Raw genomic sequence first — 25,154 nt, 5'->3', positions numbered from 1 at the left:
TTTTGGAATTGTTTACAATTGAAGCTATAACTGTATTATGCCTATTTTGGTTAACGAGCCTAGCTTTTATAGTAAAAATAAAATATCGAGCTCTTGTCCATTTATTTCAAATACCCTAGTAAATAGGCAAAGTAATGACACATTTTTTATTAAGATGTGCCCACAGTAACCGCCCAACTCCAATACGTGATTGAAAATTTAAATCAAATTTGAAAATGAAATTTGAATAAACTAATTAACGTTCGTTTATGGCATAAACAAAATTGGGAAAATCTTCAAAATTAAATTCTTAGTATTATTATGTTAGTCTGATATCAATGCAGGCTGGTTCCTCAGAATTTGGCTGAAATGTGAGTGGTACGAGTGAATTGATTATGACATGTCCAGTTATAATAGAATTTATACAGAACATTTTGTCGTAATTGTATTTCTCTAAAAATTTTGTCGAAATTCCATTTCTCTAAAAGTTTTGTCAAATTTTTATTTCTCTAAAAATTTTGTCGAAATTTTATTTCTATAAAAATATTGTCGAAATTTTATTTCTATAAAAATTTTGTCGAAATTTTTGTACAAAATTTATTTCTATAGAAAATTTTGTGATAATTTTATTTATATAGAAAAATTTCTCTAAGCTTAATTTAAACAAATATTGTCGAAATTTTATTTCTATAAAAATTTTGTCGAAATTTTTGTACAAAATTTATTTCTATAGAAAATTTTGTCATAATTTTATTTATATAGAAAAATTTCTCTAAGCTTAATTTAAAAAAAAATCTCAAAATACTATTTCTATACAAAATTTGGTCAAAAGTCTATTTCTGTAGAAAATTGTGTATAAATTTTATTTCTATTTTGTCCAAATTTTATTTCTATGAAAAATTTATTTCTATAAGTTTCTGCAGAATTTCTATAGAAAATTTTCTCAAAATTTTATTTTTAAAATTTTATTTATACAGAAATTTTTTTTTGCATTTTATTTCCATAAAATTGTCTCAAAATTTTATTTCTGTAAATTTTTTTTTTTAAATTTTATATCTATAGAAGGTTTTCTGAATGTTATAGAACATTTTCTCAAAATATTAGTTTTATAGAAAATTTTCTCAAAATTTTATTCCTGTACAAAATTTTTTCAAAATATTATTTCTGTACAAAATTTGGTCAAAAATTTTATTTCTGTGGAAAATGTTGTCCAAATTTTATTTCTATAAAAGATTTTATTTCTGTAGAAAATTTTTTGTTTCCATAAAAATTTTTTCTCAATATATTCTATAGAACATTTTGTCAAAAGTTTATTCCCATAGAAAATTTTGTTAAAATTTTATTTCTATAGCAATTTCTCTGGAAAATGTTATTGCTATAGAAAGTTTTGTCAAAATTTTATTTTTATAGAAAATTCTTTCAAAATTTTATTCAATAAAAAAGATTTTGTCAAAATTTTGCTCAATAAACATTTTGTCAAAATGTTATTTCTACACTGAAAAAAATATTTACGTGATATTAAAGATTACGCAACCTCAATTTTAGGATGCGCAATTTACACACTATGAAGGACAAATTTCTTTAAAATAATGAAATTTTAATTAAAAGAAAGTTCATATTCTTTGATTCAAAAATTTTTTTCATTAAATTTGGGACACACATTTTGAAAATTTGCGCCCCTTCGTTAAAGTTGCATGTCTTTAAACCAAGGCAAATTTTCCTTAAAGTAAAGAAACACCACTGAAATATTGAATCTTTAGATTTAATATGAAAATGCTTCAAATATAGGCTAAGACTTATTTTGAGGATTTAACATCTTTACTTTAAAGTTTTTTTTATTTTTGGAATTAAGAAAATTTTTTTTACTTCGAAGTATCCGTCATAACTTGGATTTTTAAACTGGTATTTGTTTGTACGTGAATAGTTTTATTAATATAACGGTAAAATACAATGAAAATTCGATAAATTAGATCTGTATCCTAGTTTTAAATTTATGGATCCTACATTTAAAACCAGATAGGTCGTAAAAACAATTTCCTTATTTTAAAGAACCCGCATCTTTAGCTCGGTATCAATACCAAAATTCTTAAAGGAAGGTCAAAATCTTTGGATCCAAGTAAACTTTTTTTGAATGTATAGAAAATGTTGTCAAAATTTTATTTCTATAGAAAATTTTGTCAAAATTTAATTTCTATAGAAAATTTTAACAAAATTGTATTTCTATACAAAATTCTGTCCAAAAGTTTATTTCTTTAGAAAAATTTTGTCAAAATTTTATTTTTTTAGAAATTTTTGTCTAAATTTTATTCTTAGAAGCTTTTGTCAAAATTTAATTTCTACAGAAAGTTTTGTCAAAATTTTATTTCTATGAAAGAGAAAATTTTCTATAAAAATAAAATTTTGACAAATTTTTCTATAGGAATAAAATTTTTTTTGACGGTAAAATACAATGAAAATTCGATAAATTAGATCTGTATCCTAGTTTTAAATTTATGGATCCTACATTTAAAACCAGATAGGTCGTAAAAACAATTTCCTTATTTTAAAGAACCCGCATCTTTAGCTCGGTATCAATACCAAAATTCTTAAAGGAAGGTCAAAATCTTTGGATCCAAATTTTGTCCAAAAGTTTATTTCTTTAGAAAAATGTTGTCAAAATTTTATTTTTTTAGAAATTTTTGTCTAAATTTTATTCTTAGAAGCTTTTGTCAAAATTTAATTTCTACAGAAGGTTTTGTCAAAATTTTATTTCTATGAAAGAGTTTGCCAAAAGTTAGTTCTATAGAAAAAATTGTCAACATTTTATTTCTATAGAAAATTTTATATATAGAAAACTTATGTCAAAATTTTATTTTATAGAAAATTTACTAATTTTTTTTTTTCATTAGAAATTTTTGTTAAAATTTTATTTCTATAGGAAATTTTGTCAGAATTACATTTCTTGAGTAAGTATTGTCAAAATCTTTTTATAGATAATTTATCACAATTTCTCAAAATTTTATTTCTTTAGAAAATTTTCTAAAAGTTTTATTCCTGTAGAAAATTTTCTCAAAGTATTATGTCTATAAAATATTTTGTCAGAATTTTATTTTTATATAAAGTTTTGTCAAAATGTTATTCTTATCGAAAATTTTGTCAACAAATTATTTCTATAGAAAAATTTTTCAAAATTTTATTTAATATAAAAACGCTAGGCTAAGACTTATTTTGAGGATTTAACATCTTTAATTTAAAGTTTTTTTTTTGGAATTTAGAAATTTTTTTTTTTACTTCGAAGTATCCGTCATAACTTGGATTTTTAAACTGGCATTTGTTTGTATGTGAATAGCTTTATTAATATAACGGAAAAACAGAATGAAATTTCTATAAATGAGATCTGTATCCTAATTTTAATTTTATGGATCCTAGATTTAAAGCCAGATAAGTCGCAAAAAAAATTTCCTTATTTTAAAGAATCCGCATCCTTGGCTCGGAATCAATACCAAAATCCTTAAAGGAAGGTCAAAATCTTTGGATCCAAGTAAACTTTTTTTGAATGTATAGAAAATGTTGTCAAAATTTTATTTCTATAGAAAATTTTGTCAACATTTAATTTCTATAGAAAATTTTAACAAAATTGTATTTTTATACAAAATTTTGTCCAAAAATTTATTTCTTTAAAAAAATTTTGTCAAAATTCTATTTTTTTAGAAATTTTTGTCTAATTTTATTCTATAGAAGCTTTTGTCAAAATTTTATTTCTACAGAAAGTTTTGTCAAAATTTTATTTCTATGAAAGAGTTTGTCAAAAATTTATTTCTATAGAAAAATTTGTCAAAATTTTATTTCTACAGAAAATTTTTTCAAAATTTTATTTCTATCGAACATTTTCTCAAAACTTTTTTTTTCTGGAGAAAATTTTCTAAGTTGTTTGTTTAATTTGTTTATCTATGAACTTGTAATATCCACTGTAAATGTACAGGGAAAAATTGTTATCTTTGCTATAAAATTCAAGGATACCATGTCCTATCAAATGATGTGATCATTATGTATCCTAAATGAATTTTCGATAACTTTTCAAGGTCACTGGAATACCCATCAATTGTATATACAAAGCAAATTCATTAGCCTTTTTTTGGAATCAGGTTAGGTATACTGAGTTGGACATAGCGATTATATAACTATTACATATAAAGTAATGGAATTGCATAATGTATTTATTTTTTAATTTTTCATTCAGTGAGTAGACAATCGCTAAGCAAAAGTCATATCAATAATTTTAAGTCTATCCATTTAATTGGGTTATTAACCTAAAAGTCCATAAATGTAAGCCCAAGTCTATATGCAGTAAATGAATGAAGAAAGGCAAAACACGAAAAGGCAACATCGATGGCATTAGTGCCACGTTTAGTCGGTAAATTCTCTAACACTCACAGTCTAGGTGCATTGGTCTTTAGGCCAACAAACCAAACGCTAGAAATGGAATTAGTGTGGCAGTTATATCGCCGTTGCCTTAGTCACGACTTATTTCATAGTCGATTTCAGGTAAATTGTAATCGCCACGCACTTACAAATAGCGTTTCAATATCCCCCTCTGGCCCCTTTGATTCGATTACAGGCTTGCCCTTCCCTCTTGGGTTAGTTGCAAAGTGCAAAAAGGCACAATTGGTGAAAAAATAGGTAAGCTGATGGTGGGGCGCGACTCACAGTGCTTTGAAATAAATTTTTGGCCAAATTTTCTATAGAAATACAATTTTGACAAAATTTTTATAGAAATAAAATTTTGAGAAAATTTTCTATAAAAATAAAATTTTGACAAATTTTTCTATAGGAATAAAATTTTGACAAAACTTTATATAGAAATAAAATTCTGACAAAATATTTTATAGAAATAATATTTTGAGAAAATTCTCTACAGGAATAAAACTTTTAGAAAATTTTCTAAAGAAATAAAATGTTGAGAAATTGTAATAAATTATCCATTAATAAATTTTGACAATAATTTCTCAAGAAATGTAATTCTGACAAAATTTCCTATAGAAATAAAATTTTAACAAAAATGTCTAAAATAAAATATTTTATAGAAATAATATTTTGATTAAATTTTCCACAGGATTAAAACTTTTAGAAAATTTTCTAAAGAAATTGTGATAAATTATCTATAAATAAAATGACAATACTTACTCAAGAAATGTAATTCTTACAAAATTTCCTATAGAAATAAAATTTTAACAAAAATTTATAATGAAAAAAAATTTGAGAAAATTTCCTACAGAAATAAAATGTTGACATAATTTTTCTATAGAAATAAAAGTTTGAAAACATTTTCTATAGCAAAAAAAAAATTGACAAAAATTTCCAAAAAAAAATGAGAAAATTTCCTATAGAAATAAAATTTGAGAAAATTTTCTATGGAAATAAAGTTTGAGAAAATTTTCTATAGAAATAAAATTTTGACACAATTTTCCGAAGGAATACAATTATGAGAAAGATTTCTAAAGAAATAAAATTTTGAGAAATTGTGATAAATTATCTATAGGCACAATTGGTGAAAAAATAGGTAGGCTGATGGTGGGCCGCGACTCACAGTGCTTTGAAATAAAATTTTGACAAAATTTTCTATTGAAATACAATTTTGACAAAATTTTGTATAGGAATAAAATTTTGAGAAAATTTTCTATAAACATAAAATTTTGAAAAATTTTTCTATAGCAATAAGTTTTTAACAAAATAAAATGTTGACAAAATATTTTATAGAAATAATATTTTGAGAAAATTTTCTACAGGAATAAAAAATTTTCTAAAGAAATAAAATTTTGAGAAATTGTGATAAATTATCTATGAATAAATATTGACAATACTTACACAAGAAATGTAATTCTGACAAAATTTCCTATAGAAATAAAATTTTAACAAAAATTTCTAATGAAAAAAAATTTGAGAAAATTTCCTATAGAAATAAAATTTTGACATAATTTTTCTATAGAAATAAAATTTTGACAACATTTTCTATAGCAATACTCAAGAAATGAAATTCTGACAAAATTTCCTATAGAAATAAAATTTTAACAAAAATTTCTAATGAAAAAAAAATGAGAAAATTTCCTATAGAAATAAAATTTGGACATAATTTTTCTATAGATAAAATTTTGACAAAATTTTCTATAGCATAAAAATTTTGAAAAATTTTTTATAGAAATAAAATTTTGACAATTTTTTTATAGAAATAAAATTTTAACAAAAATTTCAAAAAAAATAAAATTGAGAAAATTTCCTATAGAAATAAAATTTGAGAAAATTTTCTATAGAAAAAAATTTGAGAAAATTTTCTATAGAAATAAAATTTAGAGAATAATTTCCGCAGGAATACAATTATGAGAAAGTTTTCTAAAGAAATAAAATTTTGAGAAATTGTGATAAATTATCTATAGGCACAATTGTTGAAAAAATAAGTAGGCTCATGGTGGGGCGCGACTCACAGTGCTTTGAAGTAAAATTTTGACAAAATTTTCTATAGAAATACAATTTTGACAAAATTTTTATAGGAATAAAATTTTGAGAAAATTTTCTATAAAAATAAAATTTTGACAAATTTTTCTATAGAAATAAATTTTTGACAAAATTTTTTCTAAGAATAAAACTTTGACAAAATATTTTATAGAAATAATATTTTAAGAAAATTTTCTACAGGAATAAAACTTAGAAAATTTTCTAAAGAAATAAAATCGTGATAAATTGTGATAAATTATCTATAAATAATTTTTGACAATACGTACTCAAGAAACGTAATTCTGACAAAATTTCCTATATAAATAAAATTTTAACAAAAGTTTCTAATGAAAAAAAATTTGAGAAAATTTCCTATAGAAATAAAATTTTGACATAATTTTTCTATAGAAATAAAATTTGAAAAAAATTTCTATAGAAATAAAATTTAGAGAAAATTGTCCACAGGAATACAATTATGAGAAAGTTCTCTAAGAAAATAAAATTTTGAGAAATTGTGATAAATTATCTATAGGCAGAATTGGTGAAAAAATAGGCAGGCTAATGGTTGGGCGCGACTCACAGTGCTTTGAAATAAAATTTTGACAAAATTTTCTATTGAAATAAAATTTTTTATAGGAATAAAATTTTCTATAAAAATAAAATTTTGACAAATTTTTCTATAAGAATAAAATTCTGACAAAACTTTATATAGAAATAAAATTCTGACAAAATATTTTATAGAAATAACATTTTGAGAAAATTTTCTACAGGAATAAAACTTTTAGAAAATTTTCTAAAGAAATAAAATTTTGAGAAATTGTGATAAATTATCTATAAATAAATTTTGACAATACTTACACAAGAAATGTAATTCTGACAAAATTTCCTATAGAAATAAAATTTTAACAAAAATTTTAACAAACATTTCTAATGAAAAAAATTGAGAAAATTTCCTATAGAAATAAAATTTTGAAGTTTTCTATAGAAATAAAATTTTGACAACATTTTCTATAGCAATACAATTTTGACAAATTTTTTTATAGAAATAAAATTTTGACAAAATTTTTTATAGAAATAAAATTTTAACAAAAATTTAAAAAAAATTGAGAAAATTTCCTATAGAAATAAAATTTTGACACCGATAATAAAATTTTGACAAAATTTTCTATAGAAATAAAATTTTGAGAAAATTTTCTATAGAAATTAAATTTAAAAATAATTTTTATAGAAATAAAATGTTGACAAAACTTTGTCTAGAAATAAAATTCAGACAAAATTTTCTCTAGAAATAAAATTCAGACACAATTTTCTATAGAAATTAAATTTTAACAAAACTTTCTAGAAATAAAATTTTGACAAAAATTTTTATAGAAATAAAATGTTGATACCATTTTCTATAGAAATGAGAAAATTTTCTCGAGAAATAAAATTTTGACAACATTTTCTCAGGAAATGAAATTTGGACAACAATTTCTCGAGAAATAAAATTTGGAGAAAACTTTTTATAGAAATAAAATGTTAACAAAAATTAAAAAAAAAAAATAGAAAATTTCCTACAGAAATAAAATTTTGACACTGATAATAAAATTTTGACAAAATTTTCTATAGAAATAAAATTTTGAGAAAATTTTCTATATAAAGAAATTAAATTTTGAGAATAATTTTTATAGAAATAAAATGTTGACAAAACTTTCTCTAGAAATAAAATTCAGACAAAATTTTCTATAGAAATTAAATTTTGACAAAACTTTCTCTAGAAATAAAATTTTGACAAAAATTTCTATAGAAATAAAATATTGATTCCATTTTCTATAGAAATGAGAAAATTTTCCCGAGAAATAAAATTTTGACTAATTTTCTCGGGAAATGAAATTTGAACAAAATTTTCTCGAGAAATAAAATTTGGAGAAAATGTTTTATAGAAATAAAATTTTACCAAAAATTTCAAAAAAAATTGAGAAAATTTCCTATAGAAATAAAATTTTGACACTGATAATAAAATTCAGACAAAATTTTCTCTAGAAATAAAATTCAGACAAAATTTTCTATAGACATTAAATTTTGACAAAATTTTCTCTAGAAATAACATTTTGACAAAAATTTTTATAGAAATAAAATGTTGATACCATTTTCTATAGAAATGAGAAAATTTTCTCGAGAAATGAAATTTTGACATAATTTTCTCGGGAAATGAAATTTGGACAAAAATATCTCGAGAAATAAAATTTGGAGAAAATTTTTTATAGAAATAACATTTTAACAAAAATTTCAAAAAAAAAAAAATTGAGAAAATTTCCTACAGAAATAAAATTTTGACACTGATAATAACATTTTGACAAAATTTTCTATAGAAATATAATTTTGAAATAAAATTTTGAGAAAATTTTCTATATATAGAGATTAAATTTTGAGAATAATTTTTATAGAAATAAAATGTTGACAAAACTTTCTCTAGAAATAAAATTCAGACAAAATTTTCTATAGAAATAAAATTTTGACAAAAATTTCTATAGAAATAAAATGTTGATATCATTTTCTATAGAAATGAGAAAATTTGTTCGAGAAATGAAATTTGGACAAAATTTTCTCGAGAAATAAAATTTGGACAAAATTTTTTATAGAAATAAAATTTTGACAACATTTTAACTTTTCGAATGAATTCAAAAAACTGCAAGAAAAGATTACACTTGCGTTTGTTCACCCATTCTATGGGTGTATCAATATCAAATTTAAATTATGATTTCAAAGCACTGTGCTCTTTGCCGATAGCCATGCAAATACACCCAAAAATATGGCCATACAACAGAGACTAACTAAAAATGGTCAATGGTAAAGGCGATAACTACTACCAATTTTGAACTAAAGGGAACATGGTCACTGAAAGTACAAGCGAATTATTAATATCTAAATAAAACTATGGAAATTATTAATAAACAAATAATTTTAACTCAAAGAAGTCAATTATACAGTGAGGCATATTTTTCGAATACTGAGGCGTTTCATATAAATTGTTGACATAAAATTAATTATGCATTAGTTCCTCAACCATTGCATTCAGCAACAGGTGTCTTTGAATTTGAAAATTTAATTCAACGGTTAATACCTTTCGATAATCCCAAGCAGGATGATGCATTTCAAAATGGTAAATTGAAATAAAGGAATTATGAAAAATGCACAAATAAATAAATGTTTCTCTCTTTCTGTCTTATTACTCGTAGGCTTTTGCTTTCTTGGCCTTGGCGGTTATGCTGGCCCAGGCTAAACCTTCATTGCCTTATGGATTTCATGGAGTACCTGATCACATAGACTTGGCGCCACCAGCACATTTGCATCAGCATCAACATCTTCATCATGTGCCCCAAGTTTATGGAGTACCACCAGCTCATATACATCATCAAGTACCCGAATTGATAGCACCAGAAGCACATTTCCATCAAGCTCCGCCAGTATTACCACCTGCCCATTTCCATGAAGTGGCTGCTCCAGCACCGATTTATCCAGGACATGCCCATTTACTACCAGCTCCTGCTCCCCTGCTACCAGCCCCAGCTCCTCTACTTCCCGCTGCAGCTCATTTCGTGCCAGCACCCACACCTGTGGTACATACTCACGTCTTACCAGCTCCCGCTCCTGTCCTACCTGCCCCTGTGCATGTGACCAAATTTTTACCTCCCGTCCTCGAAGCCATACCATTCACTGCCCCTGTTCCACATTACCGTGCCATTCCTGGACCCAAGACCACCACTCATCACGTCTCCGTCGGTTATGCCTTTCCCCATGCCCATGCCCATTTCGCTAAAGCTATAGTTCATCCTCATGCCCATTTGCATGCTGCTCCTTTAGCTCTGGCCCCTCATCATCATCACCATCATACACTTTTTTGAAAAGGTAACCTTTAGTGAGATACAAAGGCCCAAGATTGGATTTTGAGTGGACGAGGGGTCGTGTGCATAGAGCTACCACCAAATACTTTATACGTTTGTATGCCAAAGAAATTGAATTTGTTTTTATTATTTAGTCATCTACCAATTTTGTTATAATTTATCTAAAATATTTATAGTTTATTTAACACTTGTATACGTATATCTAAGCTAAAAGCAAATTAAACAAATCCAAAGACATTTTTATTTAAATTAAATTTTTTTTTCATTTTATGTGGGGATAATTTTCGAAAGTTTCTTATGATTTGTCAAGCAATCGCAAGGGGACAACCATACTATACTCCCTGTGCAAAATTTCACGTAAACGGGACTAAAAAAATTGCAAAAATTTTATTTCTATAGAAAATATTGTCAAAATTTAATTTTTATAAAAAATTTTTGTAAAAATTGTCAAATTTTATTTCTTTAGAAAGTTTTGATAAATATTATTTGTATCGAAACTTTTGTCAAAATTTAATTTTTATTAAATTTTTTTTTAAAAAAATTTATTTCTATAGAAAAATTTTATCAAAATTTTATTTCTGTAGAAAATTTTGCTAAATTTTATTTCTTTAGAAAGTTTTGCCAAATTTTATTTGTATCGAAAATTTTGTCAAAATTTTATTTTTTTTTTAGAAAATTTTGTCAAATATTATTTCAGTAGAAAATTTTGTCCAAATTTTATTTCTATAAAAAATTTTGTGAAAATTGTATTTCATATAGAAAATTTTGTCACAATTTTATTTCTATAAAAAAATTTTGTGAAAATGTTATTTCATAGAGAACATTTTGTCGAAATTTTATTTCTATAGAAAATTTTGTCAAAATTTTATTTCTCAATATTTCATTGCTCTAGACAATTTTGTCAAAATTTTATTTCTCCAGAACAGTTTGTCAAACTTCTATTACTATAGCTAAATTTGTCAAAATTTTAGTGCTATAGAAAATTTTGTCAAAATTTTATTTCTTTTATTTTTTCAAAATTTTATTTCTCAAAATTTCATTGTTCTAGACAATTTTGTTAAAACATTATTTGTATAGAAAATTTTTTCAAAATTTTATTTCTATAAAATATTTTTACTTAAAATATTTGACTTTATTTCTATAGAAAATTTTCTCAACATTTTATCAAAAAAAAATTTTTCTCAAAATTTTATTTCTATAGATTTTTCTTTAAATTTTTTTTTTTCTAGAGAAAATTTTGTAAAATTTTATTTCTACAGAAAATGTTGACAACATTTTATAGAAAATTTTGTCTAAATTTTATTCCTATAGACAATTTTGTCCAATTTTTATTTTTATAAAACATTTTGTCAAAATTTTATTTCTTCAGAATTTTACAAAATTTTCTCAAAATTTTATGTCTTTACAAAATTTTCTCAAAATTCAATTTCTATAGAAAATTTTATCAAAATTTTATTTCTTCAGATTATAGGTTAGGTTAGGTTAGGTTATGTGGCAGCCCGATGTATCAGGCTCACTTATGGCGTTTTCTTTTCTTGTAAAAAATGCACACTTTTTCTGCATTTTGCCCGGAAAATGTACTCTTTAGGTTCTTTTCTAAAAAAACAGGCAAAAGTGCGAAAAGGCTTCGAATTCTGTTGTGCAAATAGCGCCACGCATAGAGGCAAATTACGGGCATTTTCAGCACTGCCAACAAACGAGAGTGCTGCGATTGCCATGTTTCCTTCTTTGAATTCTTCTCTGCCCGCTGAAATGATAGCATTTTTTTAGGTTTCTGGTAACATTTTAAAAATGAGCATTCTGTACAGACAAAATGAAGGCAAAGCACTTTTTTCCGAAAAGAAAACACCATTACACTATTCAGTCCATTGTGATGCCACAGTGGTGAACTTCTCTCTTATCACTGAGTGCTGCCCGATTCCATGTTAAGCTCAATGACAAGGGACCTCCTTTTTATAGCCGAGTCCGAACGGCGTTCCACATTCCAGTGAAACAACTTAGAGAAGCTTTGAAACCCTCAGATATGTCACCAGCATTACTGAGGTGGGATAATCCACCGCTGAAAAATTTTTGGTGTTCGGTCGTAGCAGGGATCGTGTGTATGCAAGGCGGGCATTCTAACCATTGCACCACGGTGGCTCAGAATACAGGCGAGTACTATGTTCGGTTTTTTCACCAAAATACACAATTAAAAGTAAAATTATATTTACGAAGACGATTTTATTTTGGTCAAGTCTTGCCAAATAATAGATGGAAAAGAACCAAGAAATTGATTGCAAATAAAGTTATATTTCTAAATTAATTAATTTAAAAACGTAACTATGAAAACAAACTGGTTTTCTGCTTGAAAACTGAACATAGTACTCAGCTTATTTTGTCAAAATTTTATTTCTTTGGAAAATTTGGTTAAGATTTTATTTCTTTGGGAAATTTTGTCAAAATTTTATTTCTATAGAAAATTTGTCAAAATTTTATGTCTATAGAAAATTTGTCAAAATTTTATTTCTATAAAAAATTTTGCACAATTTTTTTATAAAAAAAAAATTGTCAAATGAAAATTTTGTCAAAATTTTATTTCTTTGGAAAATTTTGTCAAAATTTTATTTCTATAGAAAATTTTGTCAAAATTCTATTTCTATAGTAAATTTGTCAAAATTTTATTTCTATAAAAAATTTTGCACAATGTGTTTATAAACAAAATTTTGTCAAATATTTTTATACCCTGCGCCACACTGTGCAATAGGGTATTATAAATTAGTGCATATGTTTGCAACACCCAGAAGGAGACGAGATAGACACATGGTGTCTTTGGCAAAAATGCTCAGGGTGGGCTCCTGAGTCGATATAGCCATGTCCGTCTGTCCGTGAACACATTTTTGTAATCAAAGTCTAGGTCGCAGTTTTATCCCAATCGACTTCAAATTTGGCACAAGTATGTGTTTTGGCTCAGAATAGATCCCTATTGATTTTGGAAGAAATCGGTTCAGATTTAGATATAGCTCCCATATATATCTATCGCCCGATATGGACTAATACGGTCCCAGAAGCCAGACTTTTACCCCAATTTGGGTGAAATTTTCCACTAGGAGAACAATTAGTAGTATAGTCAAGTGTTTGATTGAAATCGATATGGACTAATATGGTCCTAAAAGCCAGAGTTTTGGCCCAATTTAGTTGAAAATTTGCACAGAGAGTAGATTTAGCATTGTAGCTATGCGTGCTAAATTTGGTTGAAATCTATTCAGATTTAGATATAGCTCCCATATACATATATCTCTCGCCCGATATGCACTTATATGGAGCCAGAAGCAAGAGTTTTATCCCGATTAGCTTGAAATTTTGCACAAGCAGTACAATTGGTAGTATAGTCATATGTGCCAAATTTGATTGAGATCGGTTCAGATTTAGATATAGCTTCCATATATATTTTTCGCCCGATATTGACTTATATGGCCCCAGAAGCCAGATTTTTGGCCCAATTTGGTTGAAATTTTGGACTAGGAGTACAATTAGTAATATAGTCATGTGTGCCAAATTTGATTGAAATCGGTTCAGATTTAGAATTAGACATATAAATATATCGTTCGCCCGATTTACACTCATATGACCACAGAATCAAATTTTTTGCTCCGATTTAGTTGAAATTTTGCACAGGGAGTATAATTAGAATTGTAGCTATGCGTGTCAAATTTAGTTGAAATCGATTCAGATTTAGATATAGCTCCCATATACATCGTTCGCCCGATTTACACTCATATGACCACAGATGCCAATTTTTTGCTCCGATTTAGTCGAAATTTTGCACATGGAGTAGCATTAGCATTATAGCTGTGCGTGCCAAATTTGGTAGAAATCAGTTCAGATTTAGATATATCTCCCATATATAGCTTTCGCCCGATTTACACAGGGAGTAGAATTGGCATTGTAGCTATGCGTGTAAACTTTGGTTGAAATCGATTCAGATTTAGATATATCTCCCATATATAGGTTTCGCCCGATTTACACTCATATGACCACAGAGGCCAATTTTTAACTCCGCTTTAGTTGAAATTTTGCACAGGGAGTAGAATTAGCATTCTAGCTATGCGTGCCAAATTTGGTTGAAATCGGTTCAGATTTAGATATAGCTCCCATATATATGTGTTTTCTGATTTCGACAAAAATGGTCATAATACCAACATTTTCCTTGTAAAATCGCCACTGCTTAGTCGAAAAGTTGTAAAAATGACTGTAATTTTCCTAAACTTCTAATACATATATATCGAGCGATAAATCATAAATAAACTTTTTCGAAGTTTCCTTAAAATTGCTTCAGATTTAAATGTTTCCCATTTTGAGTCTATTGATTTTGTAGAAGTCTATCAAATTCTGTACAGATCACGTGATATTTAATTGTATGTATTTGGGACAAACCTTTATATATAGCCCCCAACACATTTGACGGATGTGATATGGTATCGAAAATTTAGATCTACAAAGTGGTGCAGGGTATAATATAGTCGGCCCCGCCCGACTTTAGACTTTCCTTACTTGTTTTTTACTAAAATTGTGTTCCACCCTAGTGCATTAGCCAACTTAAATTTTGATTCTATAGATTTTGTAAAATTCTATCAAATTCTGTCCAAATCGAGTAATATTTAAATGTATGTATTTGGGACAAACCTTTATATATAGCACCCAACACATTTGACGTATATGATATGGTATCGAAAATTTAGATCTACAAAGTGGTGCAGGGTATAATATAGTCGGCTCCGCCCGACTTTAGACTTCCCTTACTTGTTTTATAGAAAATTTTGTCAGCAATACATTTATATAAAAGTTTTCCAAAATGTTCTCAAAATGTTACATCTTTAAACAATTCTATAAATTTTTATACCCTTCACCACTACTGTGGTACAGGGTATAATAAGTTTGTGCATTTGTATGTAACGCCAAGAAGGAAAAGTCTGAGACCCATCGTTTAGTATACCGATCGTCTTAGAATTAAATTCTTAGTCGATTTAGCGATGTCCGTCTGTCTGTCTGTCTGTCTGTCTGTCTGTCTGTCCGTCTGTCTGTCTGTTGATATATTTTTGTGTGCAAAGTACAGCTCGCAGTTTTAGTCCGAGTGTCCTTAAATTTTGTATAGGTTCCTGTTTCGGCTCAAAGACGATCCCTATTGATTTTGGAAAAAATCGGTTCAGAGTTAGATATAGCTGACATATATATTTTTCACCGATCTGGTCATAATTAGCGTGTATATCAACCGATCTTCCTCAAATTCCGTACATCCGAATATTTTGCAAAATATCAGCCAAATCGGTTCATATTTAGATATAGCTCCCATATATAGCTTTCGCCCGATTTACACTCACTTGCCCACAGAGGCCAATTTTTTGCTCCGATTTAGTTGAAATTTTGCACAGTGAGTATAATTAGCATTGTAGCTATGCGTGCCAAATTTTGTTGAAATCGGTTCAGATTTAGATATAGCACCCATATATAGTTTTCGCCCGATTTACACTCAAATGACCACAGAGGCCAATTTTTTGCTCCGACTTAGTTGAAATTTTGCACAGTGAGTATAATTAGTATTGTTGCTATGCGTGCCAAATTTGGTTGAAATCGGTTCAGATTTAGATATAGCTCCCATATATAGCTTTCGCCCGATTTACACTCATATGACCACAGAGGCCAATTTTTTGCTCCGATTTAGTTGAAATTTTGCACAGGGAGTAGAATTAGCATTGTAGCTATGCGTGCCAAATTTGGTTGAAATCGGTTCATATTTAGATATATCTCCCATATATAGCTTTCGCCCGATTTACACTCATATGACCGTAGAGGCCAATTTTTAACTCCGATTTAGTTGAAATTTTACACAGGGAGTAGAATTAGCATTGTAGCTATGCGTGCCAAATTTGGTTGAAATCGGTTCAGATTTAGATATAGCTCCCATATATATGTTTTTCTGATTTCGACAAAAATGGTCAAAATACCAACATTTTCCTTGTAAAATCGCCACTGCTTAGTCGAAAAGTTGTAACAATGACTCTAATTTTCCTAAAATTCTAATACATATATATCGAGCGATAAATCATAAATAAACTTTTGCGAAGTTTTCTTAAAATTGCTCCAGATTTAAATGTTTCCCATATTTATACCCTTCACCACTACTGTGGTACAGGGTATAATAAGTTTGTGCATTTGTATGTAACGCCAAGAAGGAAAAGTCTGAGACCCATCGTTTAGTATACCGATCGTTTTAGAATTAAATTCTGAGTCGATTTAGCGATGTCCGTCTGTCTGTCTGTCTGTCCGTCTGTCTGTCTGTTGATGTATTTTTGTGTGCAAAGTACAGCTCGCAGTTTTAGTCCGATTGTCCTAAAATTTGGTATGGCGTCCTGTTTCGGCTCAAAGACGATCCCTATTGATTTTGGAAAAAATCGGTTCAGATTTAGATATAGCTGCCATATATATTTTTCACCGATCTGGTCATAATTGGCGTGTCTATCAACCGATCTTCCTCAAATTCCATACATCCCAATATTTTATGAGTCTCGAAAAACTTGCAAAATATCATCCAAATCGGTTCAGATTTAGATATAGCTCCCATATATAGCTTTCGCCCGATTTACACTCCTTTGTCCACAGAGGCCAATTTTTTGCTCCGATTAAGTTGAAATTTTGCACAGGAAGTAGAATTAACATTATAGCTATGCGTGACAAATTTGGTTGAAATCGGTTCAGATTTAGATATAGTTCCCATATATAGCTTTCGCCCGATTTACACTCATATGACCACAGATGCCAATCTTTTACTCCGATTTAATTGAAATTTTGCACAGGGAGTAGAATGAGCATTGTTGCTATGCGTGCCAAATTTGGTTGAAATCGTTTCAGATTTAGATATAGCTCCCATATATATGTTTTTTGATTTCGACAAAAATGGTCAAAATACCAACATTTTCCTTGTAAAATCGCCACTGCTTAGTCGAAAAGTTGCAAAAATGACTCTAATTTTCCTAAACTTCTAATACATATATATCGAGCGATAAATCATAAATAAACTTTTGCAAAGTTTCCTTAAAATTGCTTCAGATTTAAATGTTTCCCATATTTATACCCTTCACCACTACTGTGGTACAGGGTATAATAAGTTTGTGCATTTGTATGTAACGCCAAGAAGGAGTAATCATAGACCAACCTTTTAGTATACGGATCGGCTTAGAATTAAATTCTGAGTCGATTTAGCGATGTCCGTCTGTCCGTCTGTCCGTCTGTCTGTCCGTCTGTCTGTCCGTCTGTCTGTCCGTCTGTCTGTCCGTCTGTCTGTCCGTCTGTCTGCCCGTCTGTCTGTCCGTCTGTCTGTCCGTCTGTCTGTCCGTCTGTCTGTCTGTTGATGTATTTTTGTGTGCAAAGTACAGCTCGCAGTTTTAGTCCGATTGTCCTAAAATTTGGTATACGGTCCTGTTTCGGCTCAAAGACGATCCCTATTGATTTTGGAAAAAATCGGTTCAGATTTAGATATAGCTGCCATATATATTTTTCACCGATCTGGTCATAATTGGCGTGTATATCAACCGATCTTCCTCAAATTCCGTACATCCGAATATTTTATGAGTCTCGAAAAACTTGCAAAATATCAGCAAAATCGGTTCAGATTTAGATATAGCTCCCATATATAGCTTTCGCCCGATTTACACTCATTTGCCCACAGAGGCCAATTTTTTGCTCCGATTTAGTTGAAATTTTGCATAGGGAGTAGAATTAGCGTTGTAACTATGCGTGCCAAATTTGCTTGAAATCGGTTCAGATTTGGATATATCTCCCATATAAAGCTTTCGTCCGATTTACACTCATATGACCACAGAGGCCAATTTTTAACTCCGATTTAGTTGAAATTTTGCACAGGGAGTAGAATTAGCATTGTAGCTATGCGTGCCAAATTTGGTTGAAATCGGTTCAGATTTAGATATAGCTCCCATATATATGTTCTTCTGATTTCGACAAAAATGGTCAAAATATATTTTCCTTGTGAAATCGCCACTGCTTAGTCGAAAAGTTGTAAAAATGACTCTAATTTTCCTAAACTTCTAATACATATATATCGAGCGATAAATCATAAATAAACTTTTTCGAAGTTTCCTTAAAATTGCTTCAGATTTAAACGTTTCCCATATTTTTTTTTTACTAACATTGTGTTCCACCCTAGTGCATTAGCCGACTTAAATTTTGAGTCTATAGATTTTGTAGAAGTCTATCAAATTCTTCCAGATCGAGTGATATTTAAATGTATGTATTTGGGACAAACCTTTATATAGCCCCCAACACGTTTGACGGATGTGATATGGTATCGAAAATTTAGATCTACAAAGTGGTACAGGGTATACTACAGTCGGCCCCGCCCGACTTTAGACTTTCCTTACTGGTTTTTTACTAACATTGTGTTCCACCCTAGTGCATTAGCCGACATAAATTTTGAGTCTATAGATTTTGTAGAAGTCTATCAAATTCTGTCCAGATCGAGCGATATTTAAATGTATGTATTTGGGACAAACTTTTATATATAGCCCCCAACACGTTTGACAAATGTGATATGGTATCGAAAATTTAGATCTACTAAGTGGTGCAGGGTATAATATAGTCGGTCCCGCCCGACTTTTGGACTTTCCTTACTTGTTTTTTACTAACATTGTGTTCCACCCTAGTGCATTAGCCGACTTAAATTTTGAGTCTATAGATTTTGTAGAAGTCTATCAAATTCTTCCAGATCGAGTAATATTTAAATGTATGTATTTGGGACAAACCTTTATATATAGCCCCAAACACATTTGACGGATGTGATATGGTATCGAAAATTTAGATCTACAAAGTGGTGCAGGGTATAATATAGTCGGCCCCGCCCGACTTTAGACTTTCCTTACTTGTTTTTCTATAGAAAATTTTGACAAAATTTTATTTTTATAGAAAATTTCGTCAAAATTTTATTTCTATAGACAATTTTGATGCACATTGTCGAAAAGTGCATTAGCTATTTAAACCAATATTGCCAAAAATATAATATCTACAAAATCATCCTTTATATGGACCTCATATGATCGAAAATCGATATTTCGAAGTCTTACAAATGCAATGGAAAATGGATGGTGGATATATAAAAATCAAAGTTCTGTATGGTTTCATTGTACATTGTCAATATGTTTTAATCTGACTAATCGACCCATTCTAGTGTGCACAGTGACATTATGAAATTTGTCTTTTGTGAGTATGTACGGTATAAAATATGAACATAATATCTATCAAATATACATTGGGGCAGGTTAAAACGAATTTTAATGAGACGTATTTTAATTTTCCAGCTCAAAGTAATCCACATTGGAGTACACGAGTACCCACATGTGAGTGATTGCTTGCTGGAGTATGGGTCACATGAAATGGCTACCGAAAGTGTTACAATATTGAATTAATTTCCTATAACTGAGCATTCGGCATGGGAAGAAGAGTGTTTCAAAATAGTCAAAAACCACACCATGGAGTTTAGTATGCAAAGAAAGTAATGATTTGGGATTTATTTCTGTTTTGGTTATTTCTTTTATATGTGTAACTGACCAAGGGTAATATGCCTTCATTATTGGAAATTTTTCAATCAATTCGTATTGATTGGGAGGTTTCCATTCGATTTTTATATAAACTTGAAATACTTATGAATTTCGCAGCATAACCCATTTGGTTTTATAACTAAACACAACATAGCCCTCTTTTAATTTTTGTTTTAGATTCATTTCCTCTTACCCATAACTCTGCCCCTCGCCACTAACCCAAAAAATGGCATTTAAGTTTATGGTAAGTTTTTCAAAAAAAAAAAAAAAAAAATTGTGAAAATTCGTTATTAATAATGCGGAAAACTTCCAGATCCTGGCTTTGGCTGCTTTATGTTCATCTGTCCATAGTGGTGTAGTTCCATTCGCCACCAGTTATAATTCCCATACCATTAACCATGCCGTAGCATATCCAACTACGGCCGCTACTGCTGCTGTTGCACCTGCAGTTCCTGCCCCCGTGGGCTTAGCTGCCCCAGCTGTAGCTTCTACGCCAGTTGCTGTGCCTGCTCCCTCTAAGGTAGCTTTTGGATCTCCCACTGTACCAGCCTTACCAGGCCATGCTGTTGCTTCGGTTCCTTTTGCTGTTCCCTCAAAGGTTGGTTTTACTGTTTCTTCCGTACCTTCGGCTCCCGTTGCCTTTGCTGCTCCTAGTAAATTTGCGTTTGGAAGCTCAGTATTTGGTCATTCTTATGCTGTTCCTGCTGGCCTTACCCCAGTTGGCCAATATTTTACAGGTCCCGCTAAAGTAGGGTTTACCGCTCCCGTTGCTTCAGTATCTGCTCCAGTTCCTGCTGCCCCCGCTCCTGCTGTCCCAGGATCTGTAGCTTTAGCTGCTCCATCTAAGGTAGCCTTCTCAGCAGCTTCTTATCCTGCCTTTTCGCCTTTAGCTGGGCAAACCACCTTTGCTAGTCCAGCTTTTGCTGGTCAAATTCCTGCCACTGCCAATATTGCCACACCCTTTGGGGCTCCCATCAGTGTCAATACTCCCTATTTTATTTAAGGAAATTCAAACTTATTAAGCCATATTATAATTTATAACTCATCCTTAAGTTACAATAAATTAATGCACAATATTTTTTAAAATGGTCATCCATCAGTTTAAAAGGATCCGGTATCAAGATTTACAAAAAATATTACACTAAACAGCAAATTAGCTAAAAAGTGGCATAAAATAGTAAAAACGTGGCACCATCTAGTAAAAAGGTGGCACAAAAATCCAAAAAGTATGTCATTTAGTGTCACAACAAAAAAGTGGCACAATAGTGTAAACGCTTGAAAGGTACCATATTTGCCACTAAACTGCTCAGCACACAGAGCCACCATAAAGCCATGGATTGTGATACATAAAATGCATTTCGGCAATAATGGTATAACCATTTCTTAAAATGTTCTTTATTATCGTGACCACGGTTGCCACTCGTGCCGCAACTACTCAACCAAAATTTAAATTTTACCAAATTATAAAAAAAACAAGTACATACGGCCGTAAGTTCGGCCAGGCCGAAGCTTATGTACCCTCCATCATGGATTGCGTAGAAACTTCATCTAAGCACTGCCATCCACAATCGAATTACTTAAGTTGCGGTAACGCTTGCCGATGGCAAGGTATCTTAAAACCTCCTAACACCATCTTCTAAATTGTATGTAAGTCCATACGTGGTATATATTAAATCAAAAAAGATCGATCCAATACGTATATAATTCAGTTTGACAAAGTAGACATAAAATTTTGACAAAATTTTCTATAGAAATAAAATTTTCACAAAATTTTCTAAAGAAATAAAAATTTTGACAAAATTTTCTATAGAAAGAAAATTTTGACAAAAATTTCTACAGAAATAAAATTTTAACAAAATTTTCTATAGAAATAAACTTTCGACAAAATTTTCTATAGAACTAAAATCTTGGTAGATTATTTTTGGCTCGAGTGGCAACCATGATTATGAACCGAATAAAATTTGAACAAAATTTTCTATAGAAATAAAATTTTGACAAAATTTTCTATAGAAATAAAATTTTGACAATGATGAAAATTTTATTATGAACCGAATAAAATTTTAACAAAATTTTCTCTAGAAATAAAATTTGACAAAATTTTCTATAGAAATAAAATTTTGACAAAATTTTCTATAGAAATAAAATTTTAACAAAATTTTCTATAGAAATAAACTTTTGACAAAATTTTCTATAGAACTAAAATCTTGGTAGATTATTTTTGGCTCGAGTGGCAACCATGATTATGAACCGAATAAAATTTTAACAAAATTTTCTCTAGAAATAAAATTTTGGCAAAATTTTCTATACAAATAAAATTTTGATAAAATTTTCTATAGAAATAAAATTTTGGTAGATTATTTTTGGCTCTAGTGGCAACCGTGATTATGAAGAGATATGGACCAATTTTTGTGTGATTGGACCAATTTTGGTATGGTTGTTAGCGACCATATACTAACACCACGTTCCTAATTTGAACCGGATCGGATGAATTTTGCCCCTCCAAGAGGCTCCGGAGGTCAAATCTGGAGAATGTTTTATATTGGGGCTATATATAATTATGGACCGATATGGACAAATTCTGGCACGGTTGTTAAAGATCATATACTAACACCATGTTCCAAATTACAACCGGATTGGATGAAATTTGCTTCTCTTGGAGACTTCGCAACCCAAATCTGGGGATCGGTTTATATGGGGGCTATATATAATTATGAACCGATGTGGACCAATTTTTGCATGGTTGTTAGAGACCATATACCAATATCATGTACCAAATATCAGGCGGATCGGCTGAAATTTGCTTCTCTTTGAGGCTCCGCAACCCAAATCTGGGGATCGGTTTATCCCTTTCCGACCTGTAGCCGATCCACGTGATAGATTTTCCTAAATTTTTGAATTCTGTTATTTATGTGTACATAGAACATTTTAAATTAATAAGTTTGTTCAGTTTGATCCTGTATCCTGTTCTTTCAGGATACGCACAATTGTTGCCGTCCGGTAAATTCCGGTAAAAGTCCGGACGTAAAAATATCAAAAAACACAAAATAATCACGAAGTTACTGTTTGCATACAATATTTAATATGTTTTCTTATTGAAAACAGTTGTTTGATGAAATATTCCACAACTTAAATAATTTTAATTTATTTGCAAACTTACATCTTCCACTAATTTTTACAAATGCGCAAAGTACACTGCTGAAACTACAAAATTAATATAAAAAACAAATATTTATAACGGTTTTTCACATTCTTAGGCAAAGAGAGAGCATATACAATTATTTTTTTGCCGCTCTTATCGCAGTACGTCATATATTAAAGAAATTATAGAGACTTAAACTTACCCGCACAATTGTGCGTACACGGTCGGAAAGGGTTATATGGGGGGCTATATATAATTATGGACCCATATGGACCAATTTTTGCATGGTTGTTAGAGACCATATACCAACACCATGTAGCAAATTTCAGCGGGATCGGATGAATTTTTCTTCTCTTTTAGGCTCCGCAAGCCAAATCTGGGGATCGGTTTATATAGGGGCTATATACAATTAAGGACCGATATGGACCAATTTTTGCATGGTTGTTAGAGACCATATACCAACATCATGTACCAAATTTCAGCCAGATCGGATGAAATTTTCTTCTCTTTGAGGCTCCGCAAGCCAAATCTGGGGATCGGTTTATATGGGGGCTATATATAATTATGGACCGATGTGAACCAATTTTTGCATGGTTGTTAGAGACCATATACCAACACCTTGTAGCAAATTTCAGCCGGATCGGATAAAATTTGCTTCTCTTTTAGGCTCCGCAAGCCAAATCTGGGGATCGGTTTATATGGGGGCTATATATAATTATGGACCAATGTGGACCAATTTTTGCATGGTTGTTAGAGACCATATACCAACACCATCTACCAAATTTCAGCCGGCTCGGATGAAATATGCTTCTGTTAGAGGCTCCACAATTCAAATCTGAGGGTCCCTTTATATGGGGGCTATACGTAAAAGTGGACCGATATGGCCCATTTTCAATACCATCCGACCTACATCGATAACAACTACTTGTGCCAAGTTTCAAGTCGATAGCTTGTTTCGTTCGGAAGTTAGCGTGATTTCAACAGACGGACGGACGGACGGACATGCTTAGATCGACTCAGAATTTCACCACGACCCAGAATATATATACTTTATGGGGTCTTAGAGCAATATTTCGATGTGTTACAAACGGAATGACAAAGTTAATATATCCCCATCCTATGATGGAGGGTATAATAATATACCTCCATCCTATGATGGAGGGTATAAAAAACCAAACTATTTTGAAGTTTCATCAAAATTTCCTTGCAATTTATTTCTATGGAAAATTTTCCCAAAATTTTATTCTATAGAAATATTGTTGTATTTATAAGCATAATATAAAATTTTTGAAAATTTTATTTCTAAAGAAAATTTTGTTAAAATTTTAGTTCTTTAGAAAATTTTGTTAAAATTTTATTTCTATAGAAAATTTTTTGAAAATTTTATTTCTATAGAAAAATTTCGCAAATTTTACTTCTAAAGAAATTTTTGTTAAAATTTTATTTCTATAGAAAATTTTTGCAAAATTGTATTTCTATAGAAAGTTTTGTTAAAATGTTAGTTCTATAAAAAAAATTTCAAAATTTAAGATCTATAAAAATTTTTGTCAAAATTTGAGTTCGATAGAAAAGTTGATTTTATAGAAGAATTTGCGAATCTTTTTATACCCACCACCACAGAATTGTGATGGGGGTATAATAAGTTTGTCATTCCGTTTGTAACACATCGAAATATTGATTTCCGACTACGCTGAAAAAAATATTGTCGTGAGGTTAAAGATTTCATGTCTTTAAAATACGAATACAAATTTTGCTTAGCATAGAAGACGCATTTCTCTAAAATAAAGTTATGTTCCTTGTCCAAAAGTCGATAAACTTTTCAATGAAGTCGTGTTGTCCTTATAATTAAGTGATTTGACTTAAAAATGGGTATCTTAACATGAAAGAAAAAGGTCAACTTGACTTTAATAATTCAGAAAAATTCTTTAAATTTAATGAAATTGTCTTTAAATTTGTTGTCTTTTTGCATCTTGACTACAAAGCAAAAAATCGTTCAAATATAGGACATGTTTTTCAAAACTTTATTTTAAAGAAGTTTTTTACTTAAAACATAGCATAATTTCTACTGGATGTCGAGTCCTAATTTGGAAAATAAAGTTG

General features: G+C 29.4%; 2 protein-coding genes across 2 annotated transcripts; both read left to right on the top strand.

Moving 5' to 3' along the window:
- Positions 1–4,347: 4,347 nt before the first annotated feature.
- LOC142235917 (uncharacterized) lies at positions 4,348–10,430 on the top strand. The gene is made up of 4 exons (XM_075307166.1): positions 4,348–4,595; positions 9,196–9,276; positions 9,571–9,589; positions 9,666–10,430. Exons 1-4 carry the CDS (start codon positions 4,348–4,350, stop codon positions 10,329–10,331), a joined length of 1,014 nt encoding a protein of 337 aa, XP_075163281.1. The 3' UTR covers positions 10,332–10,430.
- A 9,630-nt stretch (positions 10,431–20,060) lies between these two features.
- Positions 20,061–20,977, top strand: LOC142236747 (uncharacterized). Its single transcript, XM_075308021.1, has 2 exons — positions 20,061–20,159; positions 20,229–20,977. The coding sequence occupies exons 1-2, from the start codon at positions 20,142–20,144 to the stop codon at positions 20,916–20,918; spliced, it is 708 nt and encodes a 235-aa protein (XP_075164136.1). The 5' UTR covers positions 20,061–20,141; the 3' UTR covers positions 20,919–20,977.
- Positions 20,978–25,154: the final 4,177 nt, after the last annotated feature.

This window comes from Haematobia irritans, chromosome 4 (assembly GCF_050003625.1).
Source record: "Haematobia irritans isolate KBUSLIRL chromosome 4, ASM5000362v1, whole genome shotgun sequence".
Taxonomy (NCBI): domain Eukaryota; kingdom Metazoa; phylum Arthropoda; class Insecta; order Diptera; family Muscidae; genus Haematobia; species Haematobia irritans.
The sequence above is the reverse complement of the archived record's forward strand: the minus strand, read 5'-3'. Positions and strand labels throughout refer to the sequence as shown.

Coding starts and splice junctions, on each gene's coding strand:
- LOC142235917 (XM_075307166.1), top strand. CDS start 4,348: ATGGCATTAGTGCCACGTTTAGTCGGTAAATTCTCTAACACTCACAGT. Junction 4,596..9,195: donor GGCTTGCCCTTCCCTCTTGG/GTTAGTTGCAAA, acceptor ATGATTTCAAAG/CACTGTGCTCTTTGCCGATA.